This window comes from Sus scrofa, chromosome 2 (assembly GCF_000003025.6).
Source record: "Sus scrofa isolate TJ Tabasco breed Duroc chromosome 2, Sscrofa11.1, whole genome shotgun sequence".
Classification (NCBI taxonomy): domain Eukaryota; kingdom Metazoa; phylum Chordata; class Mammalia; order Artiodactyla; family Suidae; genus Sus; species Sus scrofa.
In genome coordinates this window covers 102,079,468-102,104,014 of record NC_010444.4, presented here as the reverse complement: position 1 = coordinate 102,104,014, position 24,547 = coordinate 102,079,468, and the positions used below count along the sequence as shown (strand labels likewise).

Here is a 24,547-nt window from a genome sequence, read left to right as displayed (position 1 = left end):
TCCTTGGCCTGGAAATGTCCACATGCCATGATCATGGCCATAAAAGCTTCTTAAAGATAAGAAATGTCAGAAGACGTAAATCTAAACATGAAGTCATTGATAAAAGGGATTTTCAGTGTATTTTAGTTCGTAACAGCCAGGTATTTTCAGGAGCCTATAAAGTATTTTGTTAGCTTTTGTGGTTAATATATCCTTTTGTAGTTCTTGTAACTATTTGGTAAGCATAATGGTAGTAGCTAGTATGTTTTGAACACTTATTATGTCTGTTAATTCTAATATCTGAAGTCTTTGTGCATCTGTTTTGTTTCTTATTCTTACTGGTTATCACACTAGCTCTGTATTTTTGTCTGACTGTGTAAACTTGAAGATTATTTGTCGAAGTAATTTGAGGCCTAGGATTAAGGTACATTTCTACAGAAATTGTACTTTTTTCTGCCAGGTACTTGGGAGCTCCACCAATCTGGAACCACCTTAAACAAAGTTTATAGCTTGAGGTTTCTGGACCAGACAGGCTACTGTGTGCCTGGGTTTCAAGGTCATTTGAATCCTGGTTTATCCTGATTTACTTTTAATCTGAGTGTATATCCCTTGACAGGGGCAGGGGCAGGGGCAGGGGCTCAGCTTATTTGGATATGGGTTTCCTATTTACTCCCTCCTTATGTGAGCCCTGGCCTTTAATTCCTGTCCCACTAGCCCACAAGTCCTTCAGACTGAAGATTAAAATTTGTTAGAATCTTCAAATGCAGAATTGGCTTCTCTCTCTGGATTTCAGTTTTCCCTTTTACATTTGGCCTGCTGAGTCATTAATATCTTGTCAGCTGTCCAGTGCTTTTAAGAATACATGCTTTTTATTTTTATCACAGGGCTTCTTAAACTTTTATGCGCAAATGAAACCACCTGATAATTTTGTTAAAATGCAGATTTTAACCAGTAGTTGCAGGGTGAGACCTGATATTCTGCATTTGTAACTGTCTCCCAGATAATGTTAATTCTGCTGGTTTATGGGCCACACTTGAATAGCAAAGTTTTATCCTACAATTTTAGTTGTTTGCAGTGAATTGGTTTGTTCAGAGAACGTGGAAGATCATTTTATTTTTAGCATTCTTTGTGTGCTAAATATGGTTTTTGAAAACATTTCTGATATACTTTTCTTTTTGCTTTTGTCTTTTTAGGGCCACACCTGTGGCATATTGAGGGTCCCAGGCTAGGGGTCAAATCGGAGCTACAGCTGCTGGCCACAGCCACAGCAACGTAGGATCTGAGTGGCGTCTGCGACTTACACCACAGCTCATGACAACGCCAGATCCTTAACCCACTGAGCGAGGCCAGGGATCGAACCGCAACCTCATGGTTCCTAGTCGGATTCTTTTCAGCTGTGTTACAACAGGGACTCCCATTTCTGACATACCTATGATGTAAAATGAGGAGTATGGTATACTTCAGATTTAATATGAAGTTATTCTTAAAATTCACTTTCTTTTCCAGGTGAAATATCTCATTGAATTTTTTAAAATTAAGGATTTTAAATTGAGTTTATGAAAATATATGATGGTACAAATATTTTCCTTATTTTTAGCATTGAGGCAGTAATGAGCTTCATGATGCTCTGCACTTTAGTTACTCAATTTACGAGGGAGTGTAGACATTTTAAAAATACTGTATTTTCATGAAGTGAAATCATGCTAATTTATCTTACAATACGTTTTGTGGCCTCTCTTTTTTTATTCAGTTTTTGTTTCATAATCTTGTATATTATTAGAATACTGTATATTTGTTTGTTACTACTGTAAAATCATGTAACTTTTTGCCCTTTAATGAGTAATTTTAAAGCATCATAGAAAAGATTTTCTTTTATAAAAATATTAAACTGGTATTTTAAAGCAGTTATAATAAGTTGATACTTAAGGAGTTTCAAAGTTATAAATGGGATAAAATCAAACTTTTCAAATGACTTAGCGTAAAGATTTTATCAGTCTTAATATTTACTTTTTCGTGAAAGTTATGCATTTATCTAAGTAATCATTTGTTTACTATTTTAGGGCGGTGCCGTAGCAGGAAATGTGGCTCATATACTGGACTCAAATCATGGAAAGGTTAGTTTGCCCCAGCTCAAAAGAAGTGTTCTATTTGTTAAATAGTATTATTGATGAAAGAGTAATTTTTCTTCTTAGGCCTAGGAATCATATCATATCCAGTATAGTACTATTTTTAGTCACTTTGAAGGTCAGGGAACTATAAAGAGTTGGTTTTCACCCTTCCTTTCTCTTATGTAGAAGGCATTACTGTACACTGCAGTAAATCAGTTGGCTATGGGAAGCAACTCAGCAGAAGATGAGAAAAATACTGCCCTAAAGACCATTCAGAAGGCAGCTCTCCTTTCTCCAGGTAAATACAATCTTATCAATTTCATTATTTAGGATTCTGTCCATCTTGCACTTGCGACTTAAAGACGCAACGTTTATATTTTTATAAGGGAATTTTAAAATATTTAAAGATTTTTATATCACTTAATTATCTTCATTCAGCTACTCATAATTAAGAGATAATCAGTTATTGAAGCAGGCTCAAAGGGATATCTGTTTAAAGATACTTTATTGACCATTATTGAAAATCTGAATTAAGTATTTTCAAGAAGTAGTTTTATTTCTGTTTTCCATCAGTCTGATTTATTGAGGTTTATTTATAGCTACTGAATTATTTAATAAACATATTCAGTTATTGTGTGTGTGTCATTAGCTCCTTAAAGAGTGGAGATATGTCTTCTGTGGTAACTATTAGAACTGCCAAGTTGCTGGTCTCATCTGAACTAGACTCATCCCTCCTCCCAGAATCTAAACTATACCATACCCTAACTATACAACACCCTAAGATCCTTAAATGAGTTGTTCACTTAATCTTAGAAATTAGTCAATATTTAGAAATTGAGTGCACTTCAGTTGAAATTATTGGATTTTAGACCTGAGAGCTCCTGAACCATCATCTAATTTAGGTGTCTTATTTTATAGAAATCAGCTCCAGAGGAAAAGCAGCTGCACAGTTGACTAGTGGCCTCGTTAGGTTTAAAACCCAGATCCAAGACTCAGTCATTTATGCCTTTCATTACATAGTAATCAGATCTTATCATAAATTTTAGGAAGTGCTCCCCATTTTCTTACTCTGGATTTGATTATGTCCTATGTTAATTAAAATAAGGTACTCATTATCTGGGCAGAAGTTATTTTGTAATATGGATACATATATATTTCAGACATTTGATAGAAGCTGTCTTTTGAATGGAACCAATAGATAAGAAAAAAATTAAACTTGAGCTAAAAAGTATGTTTAAATGACTATATTGTTAACTAGCACTCCATTTGGGATTTTAAAATTATCCATTTGTTTTTTCAAGGGTAGCAGAACTGAAATATTAACCATGTAAATATTAACCTGCAAAATATGACTTATGAAACAAAAGACCAAACAAATAAAAAAAAACCTTCTAAGTTCCAAATGCCAGTCCAGCTTTTTCTTTTCACAATTATCTTTCTTGGAAAGAGGAGATTATACTCATGCTCTATTTTATTACCTCCTCATCCCACTGCTGTTGGGCCTGCCCTCTTCCGCTAAAGGTGTGAAGGAAGGAAAGATCAGGTGAATGACGGGATATAAAACACGTAACAGTGTCACTTGGAATGATAAGGAGACTTTCTTGTGTGGCTCTTAGAACATAGGTAAAATGGAGTTGTCTTGAGCTTTTTCTTTGGCTCAAACTTTTTTTAAGAACTGAGGAACTGGAGTTCCTGGTGTGGCTCAGCAGGGTAAGAGCCGGACTAGTATCCATGAGGATGCCGGTTCGATCCCTGGCCTCACTCAGTGGGTTAAGGATCCATTGTTGCTGCAAGCTGGGGTGAAGGTCGCAGATGCAGTGTAGGTTGAAGATCACAGATGCAGCTCAGATCCTGCATTGCTGTGGCTGTGGTGTATGCTGGCAGCTGTGGCTCTGATTCTGCCCCTAGCCTGGGACTTCCATATGCCATGGGTGCAGCCCTAAAAAGAAAAAAAAAGGACTGAGAAATTGTGTTATCTTACTTTTCCTATGACTGAGCCTTTAACATAGGGACTGAATGATGAAACAAATTTCCCTTTGAGACTTGCCCTTGGTGTTAAAAGTTCAGTTGACCTTTCCCAGTAGCACAGTACTTTAGGCAACTGAGGTAACCAGTGAGGATATTTCTTACCCTCTCATACATTTGGAAAAATGACAAATATTGAAGGATATATATAATACTGTGCCTTCTGAAAAAAAGGATGAACTAGTTTCTCTTTAAGAAAATAAAATTTTTCTGGAGATACTATTTTACTTTATTTTTATTTTTTTGGTATTTGTAAATTCTTACCTTCATCTCTTGGTAGTTTTTAAGCAACATGTTTATATTGACAAGCCTTCTAACTATATTTCCTGTGTTTAGGTGACCCTGCTGTCTGGGCTGGTCTGATGGCAGCTTGTCATGCTGATGATAAACTGGCTCTAGTGAAAAACACTCAGCCAAAGAGGATTGATTTATACTTGGCACTATTATCTGCTGTTTCTGCTTCAAGTAAGTTTAAAAAAGCATTTGATACATGACATATTAAAGATAAAGTACTCAGAAGGATATTGCCAAAAGGTATAGGCACAATTAGTCCTACACAAAAGACTATTAGATTCTCATCTAACAAAACTCAAAAACAAACCTTAAAATGATCATAAAGAACATTACAGGAATACAGAATAGCCAACATTCAACAAGGTAAAATTCCCAGTATCTGGTATTCAGTTAAAACTTAATATGTGTGCAAACAAGCAGAAAAATATCACTCACAATGAGAAGAAAACTCAGTCATTAGAAGCAGATCCACAAATGATGTGATGGAAATCTCTTTAAAATGTAATTGACAGCTTAAAGCACATATGACAATAGCACAAAGGCCAGGATAGAAAAATGGCAATATTTTGTTGTAAAGTTTTTCTATTCTAAGTGGTATAATATTAGAGTCATCTATAAGTAATCCTGGGGGATTAGTTCCATGACCCCTCCAGATAACTAACATCCACAGATATGCAAGTCCCTTATGTAAAGTGGTATGGTATAGTTGACTGTGCATATCCATGGGTTCCACATCTGAAGGTACAGAGGGCCAACTGTACTTGATACTCTAAACTTTAAAGTAGACATTAAAAAAATAGTTATAATTTATAAGCCACAAAAGTAGAAAAAGTGGGACATAGAAAATAATCCAAAAAAGGAGGAGAAAGGAGCATTTAGATAAAATAAAGAGAAAACATAGTAGAGTTAAACCCAGCCATATCAATAATCAAGTGAAGTATAAATGGTCTGGATACCCCAGTTGAAGGAACAGATTGACAGATTAGATTAAAAAGCAGGAGCCAAATACATACTGCTTAAAAGAAACAACAACAGGAGTTCCTGTTGTGGCCCAGCAGAAACGAATCTCACTAGGAACCATGAGGTTGCAGCTTCAATCCCTAGCCTCGCTCAGTGGGTTAAGGATCTGGCATTACCATGAACTCAGGTATAGATCGCAGACACGGTTCAGATCTGCATTACTGTGGTTGTGGCATAGACCAGCAGCTGTAGCTCTGATTGGACCTCTCGCCTGGGAACCTCCATGTGCTGCTCGTGCGGCCCTAAAAAAACAACAAAAAAAAGAAACAACAACAAAGCCCTATTGTATACCACAAGGAATTATATTCAATATCCTGTGATAAACCATAATGGAAAAGAATATAAAATACAGCAGAAATTAACACAACGTTGTAAATCAACCATACTTTAGTAAAATGTTTGAAAAGTGAAAAAAACATAAAATGTAAGTCTATAATTGAGTATAAAGACAAACATAACCTCACATTACTATATATAAAATTGATAAACTACAAGGATCTACTTTATAGCACAGGGAACTATGTATATATATTCAGTATCTTATAATAACATATAATAGAAAAAAGTTTGAAAAAGAATATATATATATATTTATGTAAAACTGAATTACTTTTCTGTAGACCTGAAATATTATAAATCAGCTGTATATCAATTTTTTTAATGATAAAATAAAGAGACAAAATAACCTAAAAGTGAAAGGATGGGAACAGATTATACCCTGCCAACATTAAAAGAAAGCTGGGGAATTCCCATTGTGGTGTAGCAGAAACGAATCCAACTAGTATCCATGAGGATGCGGATTTGATCCCTGGCCTTGCTCATGAGTCAAGGATCTGGCTTTGGTGTAGGTCGCAGATGCGGCTCGGATCCACATTTCTGTGGCTGTGGCATAGGCCAGCAGTTGAAGCTCCCATTCAACTCCTGGCCTGGGAACTTCCATATGCTGTGAGTGCAGCCCTAAAAAAGCAAAAAGAAAAGAAAAGAAAACTGGAATGGCCATGTTAATTTCAAATGAATTAGATTTCAGAGTAAAGAATGTTTCCAGTGATAAGGTGAGTCATTTCACATTGGGATCAATTCCTCAAGAGGACAGTTTAGGCACCAATAACAAAGCTGCAAAACATAAAATCTGTGTTGTATTTTCCAATAAAATAGGTAGAAAAGTCATGAAAAAATACCTGAAACAAACTTACCAGACTGAAAGGAGAGATAGTCAAACTCATAATTATAGTTAGTGATTGAACACTTTTTTTAAATAACTGATAGAACAATTGGACAGAAAATTAGTAAAGATATAATAAAGACTTGAACGTGGAGTTCCCGTTGTGGTGCAGTGGAAACGGATCCGACTAGGAACCATGGGGTTGCATGTTCAATCCCTGGCCTCAATTGGTGGGTTAAGGATCCAGTGTTGCCTTGAGCTGTGGTGTAGGTCACAGATGCAGCTTGGATCTGACATTGCTGAGGCATAGGCGGATGGCTGCAGCTCCGGTTTGCCCCCTAGCCTTGGAACCTCCACATGCTACAGGTGTGGCCCTAAAAAGACAAAAAAAAAAAAAAAAAAAAAAAAAAAAAAGGACTTAACACTGTCGATTAACTTGATCTAGTTGGTGCTTACAGAACAGTTCTAACAACAGAGTGCATGTTTTTGTCAAATACACACAATATTAACCCATATATATCATATTATGAGCCATTAAACAGTTTTAAGTAAATTTGAAAGGATTCAAATCATACAAAATATGTTATTTTAATATAGTGGAATTTAAAAATTGGTAACAAAACAAATCTGGGGAATTTTCAAATGTTTAGAAACTTAATGTACCTCTAAATAATCCAGGGCAAAGAATAAGACAGAAGGGAAATTTTAGAAATATTTTGATTTAAATGAAAAAACCACATATTAAATTCTACAGTGCTGCTGAAGTACTGCTTATATGAAAGTTTATAGCATTAAATGTCCATATTAGAAAGTAGGAAGAGCCTCAAATTGGTGATCTTAGCTTCTGCCTTGAGAAACCAGAAAAAGGAAGAGGAAGTTAAACCTGAAGTAAATAGAAGAAAGGAAAATAAAGAGTAGAGATCAGTGAAACAGAAAACAGAAAAATCATCACAAGCAAAATCTAATTCTTTGAAAAGATCAATAAAATTAATAAACTTCTAGCCAGTCACCCGGAAAAAGCAGCATACCACTGTCAGGAATGACAGATGGCACATCACTGTAACTATTAAAAGGCGCATAAGAAATCTTGTGAACACTTGAATGCCATTGAATTTGACAGTGTAGACGAAATGGACAAATCCCTTATTTCTTTTTTATTTAATGATTTTTATTTTTTTCCATTATACCTGGTTTACAGTGTTTTGTCATTTTTCTACTGTACAGAAAGGTGACCCAGTCACACATACACATGTACATTCCTTTCCTCACATTATCATGCTCCATCGTAAGTGACTAGGTATGGTTCCCAGTGCAATACAGCAGAATCTCATTGCTTATCCATTCCAAAGGCAGTAGTTTGTATCTATTACCCCCAAATTCCCAGTCCATCCCACTCCCTCCCTTCCCCCCCTGGCAACCACAAGTCTGTTCTCCATGGAAATGGACAAATTCCTTAAAAGACACAGAGCTCACTTAAGAAGAAATAAACTGAATAGCTTTATATCTATTAATGACACTGAATTTATAGTTAAAAATCTTCTTATAGGAGTTCCCGTCGTGGCTCAGGGGTTAACGAATCCGACTAGGAACCATGAGGTTCGATCTCTGCCCTTGCTCAGTGGGTTAACGATCCAGCGTTGCCATGAGCTGTGGTGTAGGTTGCAGACGAGGCTCGGATCCCGCATTGCTGTGGCTGTGGCGTAGGCTGGCAGCTGTAGCTCCAATTGGACCCCTAGCCTGGGAACCCCCATGTGCCGTGGGAGCGGCCTAAGAAATGGTAATAAAAGACCAAAAAAAAAAAAAAATCATCTTCTTATAAAGAAAACTCCAGGACCAGATGATTTTTCCAAACATTTAAGTAAGAAATGATACCAATTCTTTACAAATTCTTCTAGAAAATTCAAAAAGTGGTAACACTTCCTAACTTTTCCAATGAGACCAGCATTATGTTGACATCAAAAAGATGTTACGAGAAAACTACAGAACTACAGATGTAGAAATTTATAACAAAACATTAGCAATTCAAATCTAGTAACACATAAAAAAATAATATATCATGATCAAGTGGGGTTTATTTAGGAGTGCAGGGTCACTTTAATATTTGAAAATGAGTGTGACTTACCATATTAACTGCTGTGAAAGATGGCAAAGAGTTTATACTTTATGATTTCATTTGCATGAAATTTAGATGATGCAGACTGATCTTTTGTGCATGAAAATGATTAGTGATTACCTGGGGTCAGAGGGAAAGAGGGAAGTGGCTTGAGGACAGAAGTGGTTACAAAGGAGTAGGAAGAAGTTCCTCATGAGGATGGATATGATTATTATTTTGATAGTGGTGATGGTTCACAGATGTATACTTATGTCACAAGTCACCAGATTTACAGTTTGAGTATGTACATATGTGCAGAGTCAATTATATTGCAGTAAACCTTTAATTTTCTCAATAGATTATTTTCAGTTTTACTGACGATATTGTGGTTTTTCAGTGTTAAATCACAAGGGTATATGGAGTTCCCATCGTGGCTCAGAGGAAACAAATCTGACTGGTAGCCATGAGGATGCAGATTTGATCCCCGGCCTTGCTCAGTGGGTTCAGGATCTGGCATTTCCATGAGCTGTGGTGTAGGTTGCAGACGTGGCTCGGATCTGGCATTGCTGTGGCTGTGGGGTACGCCAGTGGCTATAGCTCTCATTTGACCCCTGAGAATGTCCATATGTCATGGGTGTGGCCCTAAAAAGACAAAAACCAAACAAACAAACAACTATATAAAATCTTAAGTTATTCAACCACAAATATTCCTATCATGAAACTTTTCAGAAACCTGTCTCATGTCAAGTTAGTCTATGGTTATATAAGTTTTAAAAGTTGTGTATGCATGGTAAATTTGATTGTAATACTTCTTAGCAACTAAACACTCCTCTGAGAACACACTGTAAATTGCAGAAGAAAGTAACATTGACTTTTTTTTTTATAGTTAAAGACAAAGAATTCCTTGAAAATTACAAGCAGTCTCTTGAAAAATGGTCTCTCTCCCAAGCTGTCACTAGTCTAATAGACACAGGAAGAGTATCTGAAGCTGAAGCCCTCTGCACAAAGGTAATGTTACAGAATTGAGATTCATGGATTCTTAGCCTTCTGGAAATAGAGCTTATGTTATTTAAAGGACGTGTTATTTAAAAGTGGTCGTGATCGTGACGATGATAATACCTAATATTTACTGTATGTTTACCAAAAGCTTGTTAATACATTTAGCAGTTTGTATTTGAAAAAACTTCCCAACAATCCTGTGACATAGGTATTTATTATTATCCCCATTTTTACAAATGAGGAAACTAAGGCTTAAAGAGGGTCAGTAATTTACACAGAATTCACAGGTAGAGATTGATAGAGTTGCTCTTTGAACTCATATTTGTTTGATTCGAGGTTTTAATCTTTTTTTTGGTACCATTTATGGAAGCAGTATTTTCCTTTGATTTATGGTTACTCTCTGCAGAATACTATGTTGTTCAGCATCCCTGTGTTTTTCCAGAGTTCTGAACCACATAGAATGACTCTGCAGATTAAGTGGGTGACTGGAATTATTCAGTAGTCAGTTTTTACCTCCCTGGATTGTAGGCTCTGTGAGTAAATTTTACGCCTTGCCTAACACATAATAGGGGCTCAGTAAATATTTATTGAATGAACAAATCAGTTTCATAAACCTGCTCAGATAAGTTACTCGAAAAGGAGAGGGTTTTTTTGGTTTGGTTTTTTTTTTTTTATTTATATGACTACATTTGTGGCATATGGAAGTTCCCAGGCTAAGGGGTGAATCAGAGCTGCAGCTGCAGGCCTATACCACAGCCACAGCAACACCAGATCCAAGCCACATCTGCGATCTACACTGCAGTTTGTGGCAATGCCAGATCCTCAATCCACTGAGCGAAGTCAGGGATCAAACCTGCATCTTCACAGAGACAACATTGGGTCCTTAACCCATGAGCCACAATGGGAACTCTGATAGGGACAGTTGTAAACATTACTTTTTCTGAAAAATCTTTTCTCATAAACACTTACCAGGGAGATTGCATTGTCTTTCTAGAATTTTTTTTTTTTTTTAAAAAGATCAATGTAAATTTTACAGAGAGAGAAGAATGGAACTTTGAAGATCCCTTTGGTCCTTGGATTCTCTGAAAAGCAGATTAATACATTTCTTCTTTATTTAAGAAATTCCAGCTAAGTTCAGGACAGTTTACTATAATACAGTGAATATTCAGTAAGCGTAAATTGACAGTTGCTTCTTGCTCTCTCTGACAAAATAAGGAATACTTTTATGAGCCCTTCCTCATCATTTTAATGTTCCATTATCTTACTCAGAAGAAAACAGTCACATATATTTCAGAAGTAAGGACATTTAGGACCATGACCTAATAATAGAAAATTGAGAAGTATGTTATTGAGAGAGAAGCAATAAAGAAAAAAATGTTTTAAGCAATAGTGGAAGGACTTGTTTGGAGAACTGTCTTTAACTTCTTGTATGTGTATATATATATATATGTATACGTATATGCCCACAAATACACACATATACATACATATTCAATATATGCATATGTAATATATATGCATACCTACACATACATTTATGTGTTTATGTGTATGTTTTAAAGTATAAGTAAATGGCTTAAATAAATGGGCGAATGGGTTATTTCTTACTCCCAGTGTGTAAGAAGTCTGTGCCTGAAGGAAAGACAGTGAGTATCTTTATTAAGAGGTTGAGAAAGGGAAAAACTTACAGCGTTTTCCTTCCTACGTAGTATATTTCTTACAAATATTGCTTATTTCAAAAGAATTATTAGCCTTTACTGTTAATTTGATATTTTCTTTAAAAAATTTTTTTAAATTATAGTTGATTTACAATGTTCTGTCAGTTTCTGCTATACAGAAAGTGACCCAGTCATATTCATATATATATATATATATATATATATATATATATTCTTTTTCTCATACTATCTTCCATCATGTTCTGTTACAAGTGAATTTTTTATTTTCTTAGTTCAGCTATTTATATTTAGAACCTAATTTTTTTCAGGATATCACCTGAAAGATAGTAAGAATAAGTCAAAGCGACATACTAATTCTAAGATTAATGACTTACAAACTGTAATAATAGCATTACTAAGTTTTGAGTTTAAGTGTAGACTTTGATATTCCCAAGATGTTCAATGTTCTTTTTATTTCACTTTTGCTGATTTATTTTTTAAAAACAAAAGGTTAAATTTGGGTGTTTTTTTTTTTTTCAATGTGAAGAATAGTTAGTTGCCTTTTATATTTAACATTTAAGAATCTTTTTGATGTATTTCTGCTTGGGGTTTAATTTTTAGAATTTAAAGAGTAACCCTGATCAGCCAGCTGTTATCTTACTTTTGAGACAAGTTCAATGTAAAGCACTCCTGGAGTCACAAAAACCTCTCCCAGATGCTGTACTTGAAGAGCTGCAAAAAACAGTCGTGTCCAACTCAACTTCTGTTCCAGCTTGGCAGGTAAATTCTCTCTTTTCTTACATGAGGCCTGAATTAAAATGCTGTATGATATTAAATCAGGTCAGGGGTATGTTCTATTTTTATTTGTTTTACCTTTCAACTTATATTTAGCTCTCATTTTCAAGATTCAAAGGACATTGTAATTAGAGGAACTAAAGAAGTTGATGGATTTCCTGTTGTGGCTCAGCGGATTAAGGACCTGACATAGTGTCTATGAGGATGAGGGTTCGATCTCTGGCCTCACTTAGTGGATTAAGGATACAGCAGTGCCACAGCTGTGGCATAGGTCACAGATACAGCCCAGATCTGGTGTTGCATAGTTGTGTCCTTGATCACACCTGCAGCTCCATATTCAACCCCTAAGCCTGGGAACTTCCATATGCTACAGGTGTGGCTATTAAAACAAACAAACAAACAAAAAGATTGAACACTCATTTAGGATCTGCTACTACACCTCTTCAGAGCTTTTAAAATTGTTGATTAGGGGAGTTCCTGTCATGGCTCAGTGGTTAACGAACCCAACTAGTAACCATGAGGTTGTAGGTTTGATCCCTGGCCTCACTCAGTTGGTTAAGGATCTGGCATTGCTGTGAGCTATGTTGTAGGTCACAGGTGTGGCCTGGGAACCTCCATATGCCGTGAGTGCTTCCCTAGAAAAGACAAAAAAAGGAGTTCTTTTAAAGATTGATGCCTGAATCAATAGACTGTGTGCCCTTTTAGACGGCTCTGGTTACAATGACAAATTCATGATGATCACTATGTACTTTATTCTTTTTTGCTTTTTAGGGGCTCACCTGCGGCACATGGAGATTCCAGGCTGGGGGTCTAACTGGAGCTACAGCTGCCAGCCTATGCCACAGCAATGCCAGATCGGAGCTGAGTCTGCAATTTACACCACAGCTCACAGCAACACCAGATCCTTAACCCACCAATCGAGGCCAGGGATTGAACCTGCAACTTCATGGTTCCTGGTCAGGTTCGTTTCCACTGCGCCATGACAGGAATTCCAAAGGGACGTTTTGAATTTAGTTTTACAGAAGCTTATTTTACTGCAGTTTGTTCTTCATTTTTATCTTTTCATGTCAATGTTTTAATGTCCTGCTTAAATAGATTAGCTAATGGCATAAAATAGTTGGATTACGCAAGCTAAGCCTCCTTTGTACTCTGATCCTCAAAGAAAGACGGTGCTTTTTTCCCCTCAGAGTAATTTGTGATTTAAAATTCTTTAATTCTGAGGTCAACTGGATGTTGATGATCTCATATTCATTATCAAGGGGAAAATACACCCAAACTAAAAGAGAAAAAATAAAGGATAAATTATACAGTAAGTAAAGTTGTAAGAGTTATTAGCATGTATGTTATTCTGTGATATAATTCACAAAGGATAGAGTGTAAAACTCTTTAAAGTACCATTCATTGTATATGTATATATCTTTTTAACCACTGTGTATATCGATATAGAATATTTCCTGCATCTTAGCTCCCTCCCTCATGCCTCTCCCTTTGTGATCTCCTCCCACCTCAAAAAAAAAAAAAAAAAAAAAGAGGGAAACCACTATTCTACATTCCATCACTTCTAATTTTGCCTGTTTTTGAATTAGTAAATGGAATATCCTTTTTTATCTGGTTACTGTAGATATGTTTATCAGATTCTAAAATGGTTGTCCAATTCATGTTCTAGATTAAGGAAAGATCTTTTCTATTCTGAGTTTGTCGAGAGAGATTTGTTTTTTATCATGAATGAGTTGATTGGGGGGGCATCTTTGGGAATAGTTCTTTTTCTTAATTCTGTTAATGTGGTAGATTGCATTGATTTTCAAATATTGAACCATCCTTTCATTCTTAGAAGAAATCCTACCTGGTCATGATGTATTTTTTCTATTAGATATTACAAGAGTCAATTTATTAATGTCTTTGTTTAGGAAGTTTGTACCTAACTTCATGAGAGAGAGATTGCCTTGTAATTTTGCATTCTCATAAGGTCCTCGTTAGGTTTTTATATCTATGTTTTTATTCCTGTTTTCTTTATATTCTGAAAGAGTTTGCATAGAGTGACATTTATTTCTTTAATGTTTAGAAGAATTCACTATTGAAGCCATTCAGGCCAAGAATTTCCTTTATGGGAAAGTTTGTGTCTTAAGATTATAGATTAAATTTCTTTAATAAACATAGGACTTTTAAGATACCCTTTTTCTTTAGCACTTGTGAGTTGCAGGGAATTTATTCAGCATATCTCAGTTTCCGATTTATTGGCACAGAATTGTTCAAGATATCCTTTTTTGGTAAAATCTGTAATTATTTTCCCTTTTTCTCATATATTGGTAATTTTGTGTTTTCTAATTTTTTCTTGATAACAAGGAATTTTAAAACTTTACAAAGAACCATCTTTTTGCTTGATTTTATTGTACTTTCTTTACATGTTATTTATTTCTTCTCTTTGTTATTTACTTTACTTTCAGTGGATTTAGTTTTTTCCCTCAGCTTCTTGACATAGAAACTTATTTTGTAGATTTTTCATCTTTCCTAGTGTATGTACCTCACAAGATTTTATGTAGTGTTTTCATTGTCATTCATTTGGACTTCCCCTGTGGCTTACACCATTTGAAAATGTTTTCTCATTTCCATTGGGATTTTTTTCTTTAACTCCTGTTTTTTTCTGAGGCATGTTACAAGATTTCTAAAATGGGGGAGGATTTTTTAGTTCTCTTTCTGTTTCTCATTTCTAGTTTAATTCCACTTAGAGTGCACTTTTTATGATTTCTGTTATTTGAAATGTGTTCAGACTTGCTTCTGAATATGTCATTTAAATCTAGCAGATTAATTATGTTTAAATCCTCCGTATCCTAAATTTTTTGTCTGTTTCTTTTATCCTTGCTGAGATAGGTGTGTTAAAACCTCCAACTTTGATTCTGAATTTGTCTATTTCTCCTTTCATGTCTGTCTACTTTTGCTTCATAAATTCTGTGTGATTAGGTGTACACAAATGTGGGAGTGTTATATCTTCCTGTTGAATGACTCATCAATATGAAACAGTGATCTTTTATCTTGTAACATTTCTTGTCTGCTTTTTTTGGATGTTAATACAGCTATGCACGGTATATCTGTAAGTGCAAGAAATCATATGGCGTTTTGATTTTGTTCCTGACTTGCCATCTTGGGAGACTTTTTAAGATTTTCAGACTAGCTGTGGCTAGTACGCTGTTGCTAATGGAATAGGCATGACCTGTGATTTCTGTTTTGGGGACAAAGTTTATCAATAATAATTAAAAATTTAACTTCATGCAAGTTTATTGAATTTGTTGGAAGTAGACTGTGTACTAACCTAAAATCTTTTGGGTTCCTTTCTCTTGCTGTTCCTCAGTGGCTGGCACACATCTATCAGTCCCAAGGAATGATGGGTGCTGCAGAAATGTGTTATAGAAAGAGTCTACAAGTAGCATCCCAACAGGGCAGCTGGAGTGGGAAGCTCTCAAGTCTGTTGAGACTAGCACTGCTTGCATTAGAAGTCTGCATGGTAAGATCGTGTTATAATTACGATGTGAAAAATTGATTCTTTCATTTTTCTTTACAATAAAAGCTTTTTATATAGTGATATTCCATTGAGTTCCTATAGTTTCATTACCTAGTGTGGTCTCCTCATAGACTTTGTATTTGGACTTCTGATGGACATAAGAGTAACGTAACATAGACTCCACAGGATATTGTCAGAGTTTAGGGGAAAAAAACCAAAGATTGCAATTTTATTTTTTTATTTTTATCTTTTTAATTTTTTTGTCTTTTTAGGGCCACACCCACGGCACATGGAGGTTCCCAGGCTAGGGGTCGAATTTGAGCTTTAGCCGGCCTATGCCGTAGTTACAGCAATGCGAGATCTGAGCCACGTCTGCGACCTACACCATAGCTCATGGCAGCACCAGATCCTTAACCTGCTGAGCAAGGCCAGGGAGCGAACCCTCGACCTCATGGATACTAGTCAGGTTTGTTTCCACTGAGCCACGATGGGAACCTCCAAGATTGCAATTTTAAAAGTTGAATTATGGCAGAATATATATTTTCTTTTCTTGGTAATTTAAGTTAGAATTAACCCAGCTACTCATCTGTGACAAAGATGCCAGTAATTAACACTAAAGTCATTTACAGAATTTGACATTCTGTAAGAGGGATATCTCGTAATTTTTGACTTGATATGTTTTCTCATACCAAGTTAGGTATATTAATCTAGAAGTCTTATATGCTAGTGTGGAAAACTCTCCAAGATAAATGTTTAACTGGATGTGTGGATACATACATACAAATATAGGTATATATATGGTGTATATTTTTAAGAATGTATTTCTCTAAATATGTCCTGTGTGTGTGTGTCTGTGTGCATGTGTACATGGTAATAGGAACATAGAAGGATAGAAGAAGATATAAAAGAAACTTAATGGCAGTTATTGAGAATAGTACTGGGGTCTTTAAGGGTTGGTAGAGGAGAATTTTTCATTTTATGTCCTTTGATAAGTGTTTGAATATTTTCATCATATGCATGTAACTTCTATAATTAAAAGACAAAATGTCATTTTTTTGTTTTACATGATTAGAAGAAATTGCCCTAGGAGTTGTGGCTCAGTGGTAGCGAACCCAGTAGGATCCATGAAGATGCGGGTTTGATCCCTAGCCTCGCTGAGGGTTAAGGATCCAGCGTTGCCATGAGCTGTGGTGTAGGTCCCAGCTGTGGCTTGGATCGTGCATTGCTGTGGCTGTCGTGTAGGTTGGCAGCTGCAGCTCAGATTTGATCCCTAGCCTGGGAATTTCTGTATGCCATGGGTGTGGCCCTAAAAAGAAGGGGAAGGGGGAAGGAGAAATAGTCTTAGACAGGCCTGAATTACCTGATGCTTTTGCCATGGTAGTCTACTGCCAATGCTGTGTTCTTGCTTTACCTAGACATTTTGACAGAGAAATATAAGAATTAGGAAATTTATTCAGTTTTGATGCTACTTCCATGGAGCATATTTCAGGGCTCCGTAGGTCAAGGCCTTGTTTTATTCATCTTTGTGTCCTTGTTTTACCACTCTGCTTATCAAAGGAGCCCCTCCACCAATGGCTTTTGAATGAATGAACAAATAGTAATGGTAGTCAAATTTGAAGGAATTTGGCTGGAAAGAAATGGTGATTAACATTAATTCTTGACCACTATTTTGTTTTGTTCATCCCATATTTATATTTAACAAAGGTCTTTGTGACGTTGATAACTGATGGGCTATAGAAGCCACATGTAGCACCTATAAATGCTCTTCATGAAATATGAGAAATAGATACTCTTTTAGTCTAACTTATTATTTGTTGGTTAATAAATATTATTTAGTGATATGGTTTTTTGTTTGTTCTTCATGCTGGGAAGTTAAATCTGACCTGGAATAAAACAATAATAGCAATAATAATAGCAGACATGTGGAACATTTGGCTTATGTTAGGAACTATTATAGAGCTATTAACTTATTTAATATTCATAGGAACCCTGCTTTACAGATGAGGAAATTAGCTTACAGTTTAGTAATACCCGTGTATCCCTGCACCTCTCTCCCCACTATGACTACCACAGAAAGTGTTTTTTTCTAGGATCCTTGGTTCTGGTTCTACCATTTACTACCTGCAAAAACTTTAATCAATTAAGTAAGCTGTCTAGAGCTCCCACCCCAACTTTTTTTTTTTTTTTTGGTGATAGTGGAGGTAGTAATAGCTACTTTGCCCTCTTATATGCAAATATGCCTATGTAAACTTTAAAGCCCCATCCATGTCTATTTTGCTTAAGATTTGATTCCCTGCAGTTATTATAAGATGTCATATTTCTCTGGCAAATAGCTGGCAGTGTGTAGAGGACGGGTATATTAAAATTGGGCTGTTTTATGAGAGGCTGTGATATGTGTGATGATATATGAATAGGCTATTATACTGAAAGTTTCCGCTAAGAGACTAAATATCAGATTGCAAAGAAAGATATCAGATCAAGATACAGATTTCTGAAGCAGGTAGAAGACTAACCTATAAGGACGATGTAAAAGGATTAGAAAAGTATAGTTGGAGGATTGTGAAGAAACCTCTTTGGAGAAAGGTGTTTCCTCCCCCATCATCTCCCTGGCACATTTCCACACACAGATGCCCACCAGGTGAGAAGGGAGTGCTGCCAGAGAGAGGGAGACTTTGACCTGTGATCTCTGAGGAACCTGGAGGTGCATGTCTAGAAGCACATAGACAGGTATCTGACGTAGGCCTCAGAAGCTGAGGCCTTCCACCTCCCACAAGGAGAGCTGCTTATGTTTTGGAAAGTGACTGAGTGTTTCTAGGAGAGTGGTCAGCAGTGGGTGAATCCCAAAGGTGTGTAGGAGTGTATGCTTGGGTACAAGATGCCATCCATCTTTGGAATGAGTGTTGCTCCATTGTGGGGTTGGCGATGCTCCTAGAGCTTGCGAGAGCCCGGAATGAGTGATGCCAACTGAGATAGTGCCCTGGCATAGGGATTATCTTAGATCCTGTCCTGTAGAACTACCTGGAGGAGTGATAGATCTCAGCAGAAGGAAGCTAGAGGTTTCCAGATTGTCAGAGGATGTGAAGAGTAAGTGGAATGGAGTTCATTCACTGAGGTTAGTGGAACTGCAGCTGAGCAGGACTGCTTTGTGGGTGCGCCTCCTATTCTGTACACCTGCACAGGGCTCCACCCTGGGTTTAATGCTCCACAGTCACCATCTTGAAATCTTAATCATTTTTAACAAAGGGCCCTGCAGGGTTTTAGGTTTTATTGGGATGGATGGGCATCTTGGGAGTGTTGAGGGTACAAACTCCTATATCTGGAATGGATGGGCAGTGGGATCCTACTGTACAGGTACAGGGAAATGTGTGTGACTGGGTCATTTTGTTGTACAACAGAACTTGAAACATTGGTAAATCAACTATACTTTCATAGTAATAAAAAAGAAGAATCTTAAAAAAATACATATATATTTTACACTGGGCCCCTCAGATCCCATAGCTGGCTGGTCCTGCGTAAGAAACTACCCATGAAGTTGGGAGTGTCTGATAAAACCAGGAAAATACGGTTAAGAAAAAGATCTTTAAATATCTATTAGGCCTAAAGAGCTAGACATCATCTTATTACAATAACACCAGTCATACTTCTGATATTTCAGTTGAAGCTCGAAACTACAATTAGCAAGAAACGGTGGGAGTGTTGGGCAGAGAAACAAGCCATCTGCTGCTGCCTGTCAGCATACCCTAGCTGGGAGCTAAGGAGAGAGGAGTGGGGTGTAAATATTACCTTTGAACGCAGTATTGAAAAGAAGAAAACATTCTAACTAAGACTGTGGCTGTGACTGGATGTCAGTCATGGGATCTATTGTAATTTACAGCCAGGGGCAAAGGAAAGTCTCCCTCATGTAGTAAATTTTAAAGACATAATGGGAGACAAAAATAACTGCATTCTAATCATATTGTTTAATATACTAGTTACATATAACTACTATTATATAATAGTATTGGCTAACTTTACAGAATACTTTACATGAATTCTTGGAACTTAGTGCATTATAAAAGCAACCAGTGAGAGTTTTATATTATTGCTTTTTAAAAATATATCAGGAATAATTTTCTTATTAGGGGCTTTGCCTTGTGTTCTTTGCCAGATGTACCCAAGGTACCATTGCTCCCATCTTTATGGAAGATGCCTCACACCTCTCTTCTCTATTTTCAAATTCGTTATCTCTGTGGCTTCCTCTTCTTTGACTATACAGATTACTATTGCCTCTACTGCACTCCAAGTTTTTTGCTCCACCTTTTCTGTTTTTAATAATTTAGTGTTTGAAATGGACTATGTAATAAAGTCAGTCGTTATATTGACTTTTTTAAATTGTGCATTCTAGATACCTGTAATTATGAAATCTTGATTACAATTTGAGGTTTTTAATGAAAGATTTTAAATGCATTTTTTTCTTATATAATTCAGTAGATGTCACCATTTTATTTTCAGTTACTCTTTCTTAGGAAATACTCATCTATGTTATTTCTGAGTCACTACATACTATAAGAAACTAAAGTTTGCAACCTAAGTCATGTGTAGTAGATACCTTAACATTTTCCCCATAAAGTAAAATTCTTAAAATTTCCAGAATTGATGACTTTGATTTAATTTCTTTATCTCTGATCTGCTATGTACCTTTTTCCTATATTGGGGTTTTATTAATATATTTCATTTCAGGTTTTCTTTGTCAGCTGTTTTATGATTTAGTATTTATCTGTTATTTTTATAGGCTAATATCTCCACTGATCACTGGCCATCCTTGGTTCAGGAAGCTACAGCTGAGGCCTTGAAACTTTGCTTTTGTCCACTGGCTGTCCTTTTACAAGCTTTGTTACAATTCAATCGCAAAATGGGGGCAAGGTATAAAGAATCTTTGTTCATTTGTTTCTTGGAAATGTTTCTTCACTTTTAATCCTTATAGGAAACAAAGATTTAGAATTAGTTTAACAAATTTTGTTGTTATTCCTGTATATGTATCTCATTTGAAAAGGCTGGTTCTAGTAAGCCAATAAGGAAGAAAATAAAGTCTTATAGTTGTTTTATAAAAGTCATTTGGTACACAGATATAGGATATGAGAGAGTTGGCATGACAGCATTTCAAGTGAAGAAAGTTTTGGAATTTCTTCACTTTACTGTTTTAGGGTGAGCTAACAGTGTAAATGTGGATTCTAGAAACAAACAAAATCCAAAAGACCAAAGTTCATGACTAAATTGACATTGTTCTTACAAAGCAATAAGCTATAAAAGGTAATAAATATTGAAAAGGCAGAGACATTATAAATGTGATTTTTATATCTAGATAAAATATAGAAACTTTAGCAGTTTTCTTATTGGAAAGGGGGATGAGATCAGAAATAAATTGGAAGAAAATAACTTCATGGTCATATGAATAAAAAAAACAGGCAAGAATATTTTTAAATTCTGAGAATAAGATTTAACTTTAAGGGATATCACACATAATACAAAATATTAAGTAAAATAGTGGTTTAGGAGCATACATTACTTGAGCAGAATAGGTATTGAAGATATAGAACACATACAAATATGTGGCAAAGGTTACATCAAAACCAGGAATAGGAGTGAAGGGAAAGTTAAGATCCATGGCTAATCAGTAATTCCAGCACTCTTTACTGATCTGTATTTATTTTTGGCCTTTTTTATGTGACTGTTTTCACCGAGAAATGTTTTAGGCTATAATTTGAACTTCTTAACGAAGTGTTTCTGCTGTAGCTCAGTATACATGACTAAAGAGCCTTAACTCCCAACCCCCTATAATCTTTGGTAGCACCTCCCATAATTTTTTATCACCTCCCCAAAACCAGCCCAAATAAACATATGCCTAGAGTTCCCATCGTGGCTCAGTGGAAACAAATCTGACTAGCATCCATGAGGACACAGGTTTGATCCCTGGCCTTGCTCAGTGGGTCAAGGATCCAGCATTGCCCTGAGCTGTGGTATAGGTCACAGACATGGCACGGATCCTGCATTGCCGTGGCTGTGGCTGTGGCCAGCAGATACAGTTCTGATTCGACCCCTAGCTTGGGAATCTCCACATGCCTTGGTGAGGCCCTAAAAAGACAAAAACAAAAAAAAAAACAAAACTGCCTAAGAAAAAACAATGTGCTTTACTATGTAAAAGCATCTTCAGGACAAGTTCTTTAACATTTGCTTCAAACCAGTTGCTACTTATAAAATCTTCCTGTTCAGCTCTTCTGAAGTTACCACAGTGTGTATTGTTCTACCCATACATTAATCTTTGGAATCATGGGTGTTAGTAAATTTGGAAAGGAAAAATTAGAACACAACTGGAAATCAGCCTGTCATTCCCTGAGTTTACATTTTGTACACATTCTTGAAAACATGTACTAAAAGCCTAATATTAAACACTTATCTTCTAGTATAGATGTTAAATATTTCTACTTGTTCCACTCTGTATTATCTTTGTATTATTTATTTTCTGCCTATTTTCAAAAAGGATTAGAGGTAGAGCAGTCAGAAGTGCTCATGAAATAGGAGTCACTTTACCATTTTTTTTGGGAAAAAGGCTTAATTAACTTATCTACACAATGAGAATAATAGCAGCAACCTACCTTATAAAGTTGTGAATATTAAATGTGACCATATATATTAAACACTTAGCATAGTACCTAACATACAGTAAATACCTTGTAAATGTTAACCATTATTATTACCTTTTTTGTTATATGGATAAAAAAAATTCATGGAGTAATCAGCACCTGACCTGCAAAAGAATTTATTAAGAGTGAGAAATAATGTGTGTATAAAAGTAGTATATGAAATGTATTAAGTTATGTGCTTTGGACTAAACATAAATACCGTTTTTCCCAGAGAGACACGGCGACTTCTAGAGAGAGTGGTGTATCAGCCTGGGTATCCCAAATCTATTGTATCAACTGCACGTTGGTACCTCCTGAGACACCTACATGCCAAAAATGACTACGAGCTCATTGATGTAAGACATTGATCTTATTTAAAATATTTCAGGAGTTCCCGTCGTGGCGCAGTGGTTAACGAATCCAACTAGGAACCATGAGGTTGTGGGTTCGGTCCCTGCCCTTGCTCAGTGGGTTAACGATCCGGCGTTGCCGTGAGCTGTGTTGTAGGTTGCAGACACGGCTCGGATCCCGCATTGCTGTGGCTCTGGCATAGGCCGGCGGCTACAGCTCCGATTTGACCCCTAGCCTGGGAACCTCCATATGCCGCGGGAGCGGCCCAAGAAATAGCAAAAAGACAAAAAAAAAAAAAAAATAAAATAAAATAAAATATTTCATCTTGGACCTTTGTTGAATGAGGGCTGAGAGTTGCTGCCCTGTGCATTTTGGGCCGTGTAACAGTGTCCCTAGCTGCCAGTAGCAGTGCCCTCCTCCCCACATCCAGCTTGTAACAACAGAAAATGTCTTCTAGACATTGCCAAATAATACCTGAGGTTGAGAACCACTAATTTAACCTATAGGAAATGCATTCTCCTCATGTGCTATGTAGCTTAAGAAAAGACAGATAAATGCTCTTGGAACTGGTTGTAATATTTCTTAGGACCATGGCAGTGGAGGCAAATAAAACAAAACCTTTAATTTTATGCAGTGCTGACAGTGGTAACAATCATAATGTTGACATTTATATCATTGAGCATTTGAGTAAATCGTGCTTGTCTCTGATATTGGCTATGGTTGAACAGTTTATTTCAGCAAAAAAGACCTAAAGGATTGTGCATAGTCACTTTTTCTTGTGTAGTTTGATATTGCTTGCTGCCTTTTGGCTTACTTGGCTTCTGGAATCTAAATATAGGTATCGTTCTTAAGGAAAATACTAACATTCCTGTATACAATTTCCCACAGGTGCTGGTAAACAATGCCCAAACTCATGGAGATACAAGAGCATTGGAACTGAATCAGAAACTATCCTCACAATGACAGTGCTTTATTTTATAGTAAGCAAGCAAAGAAAAAGCTATTAGGAAAAAATGAAACAAAGAATCAAGACTGTTCCCCAAAGCAGTATTTTAAAAAACTCCAGTTATAATCGTCCATTCCTTTTTTAAAATCTAAAAATGTTTACAGTCTTAAGCTAGGGATGTAATCTTCCATAAACTCGTAATGTAACTTTAATTTGATAAAATCTTTGATTTTGAGAAAGTCCGTAATGAAAGGAAAAAAACCATGATTCCCTTGGCTGTTCATTAGTTATTTGTAAATCATTATTATCTCTATATCTTGCATGGTGTACAATAGGACTTCTTTTTTTGGTAATTCCTTACAATAAAGCCTCAATAGCCATTTTCTAATTAATCTGCAAAAGCAGATTAAAACAATGCAGAATTTTATTTGTTAAATAACAAATTCAAAGATTTAATTTCTTCTCTGAATTCTAGAGTTCAGCAGACTAACTCATCTAAAATCCAAATAGTCATATAACCTGTTTTACTAGTGGTTCATCTTGGATTCTGTTGAAGAAACGTAATGTAAATATTGGATGAGTCTTAAACTGCTAACGGATATGTTTATATTAATTCAAACACAGGTGTAAGGCTGAATTTTAAAAATTAATGGATACTTTAGGAAAATAATGCTAACACTATTTAACTGATCATGCAATTCCTTCAATTATGATGAAAATCTGAACTTTCTTAAAATAAAAAAAAAAGAAATCGTGTCTTGTTTTCTTTCTTTCTTTTTTCTTTCTTTTTTTTTTTGGTGACATGTGAAAGTTCCCAGGCCAGGGATTGAACCCACATCACAGCTGTACCAGAACCACAGCAGTTGACAATGCCAAATCCTTAACCCATGCAGCCACCAGTGAACTCTGTGTCTCGTTTTCTTTAGAGTATCAATATCAGATATAATTTCAGAATTTCAGATT

General features: G+C 36.0%; 1 protein-coding gene across 5 annotated transcripts in view; it reads left to right on the top strand.

Moving 5' to 3' along the window:
• TTC37 (tetratricopeptide repeat domain 37) overlaps nucleotides 1-24,340 on the top strand; it is an 84,346-nt gene extending 60,006 nt beyond the window's left edge. For all 5 annotated transcript variants that reach the window (XM_021084543.1, XM_021084546.1, XM_021084545.1 and 2 more), the window contains 9 exons: nucleotides 2,040-2,093; nucleotides 2,274-2,385; nucleotides 4,449-4,577; nucleotides 9,567-9,688; nucleotides 11,959-12,117; nucleotides 15,479-15,631; nucleotides 20,400-20,530; nucleotides 22,520-22,643; nucleotides 23,527-24,340. In XM_021084543.1, the coding sequence (XP_020940202.1) occupies nucleotides 2,040-2,093; nucleotides 2,274-2,385; nucleotides 4,449-4,577; nucleotides 9,567-9,688; nucleotides 11,959-12,117; nucleotides 15,479-15,631; nucleotides 20,400-20,530; nucleotides 22,520-22,643; nucleotides 23,527-23,601 (1,059 nt within the window). In that variant the 3' untranslated portion in view covers nucleotides 23,602-24,340. The remainder of the gene's footprint in view (nucleotides 1-2,039; nucleotides 2,094-2,273; nucleotides 2,386-4,448; nucleotides 4,578-9,566; nucleotides 9,689-11,958; nucleotides 12,118-15,478; nucleotides 15,632-20,399; nucleotides 20,531-22,519; nucleotides 22,644-23,526) is intronic.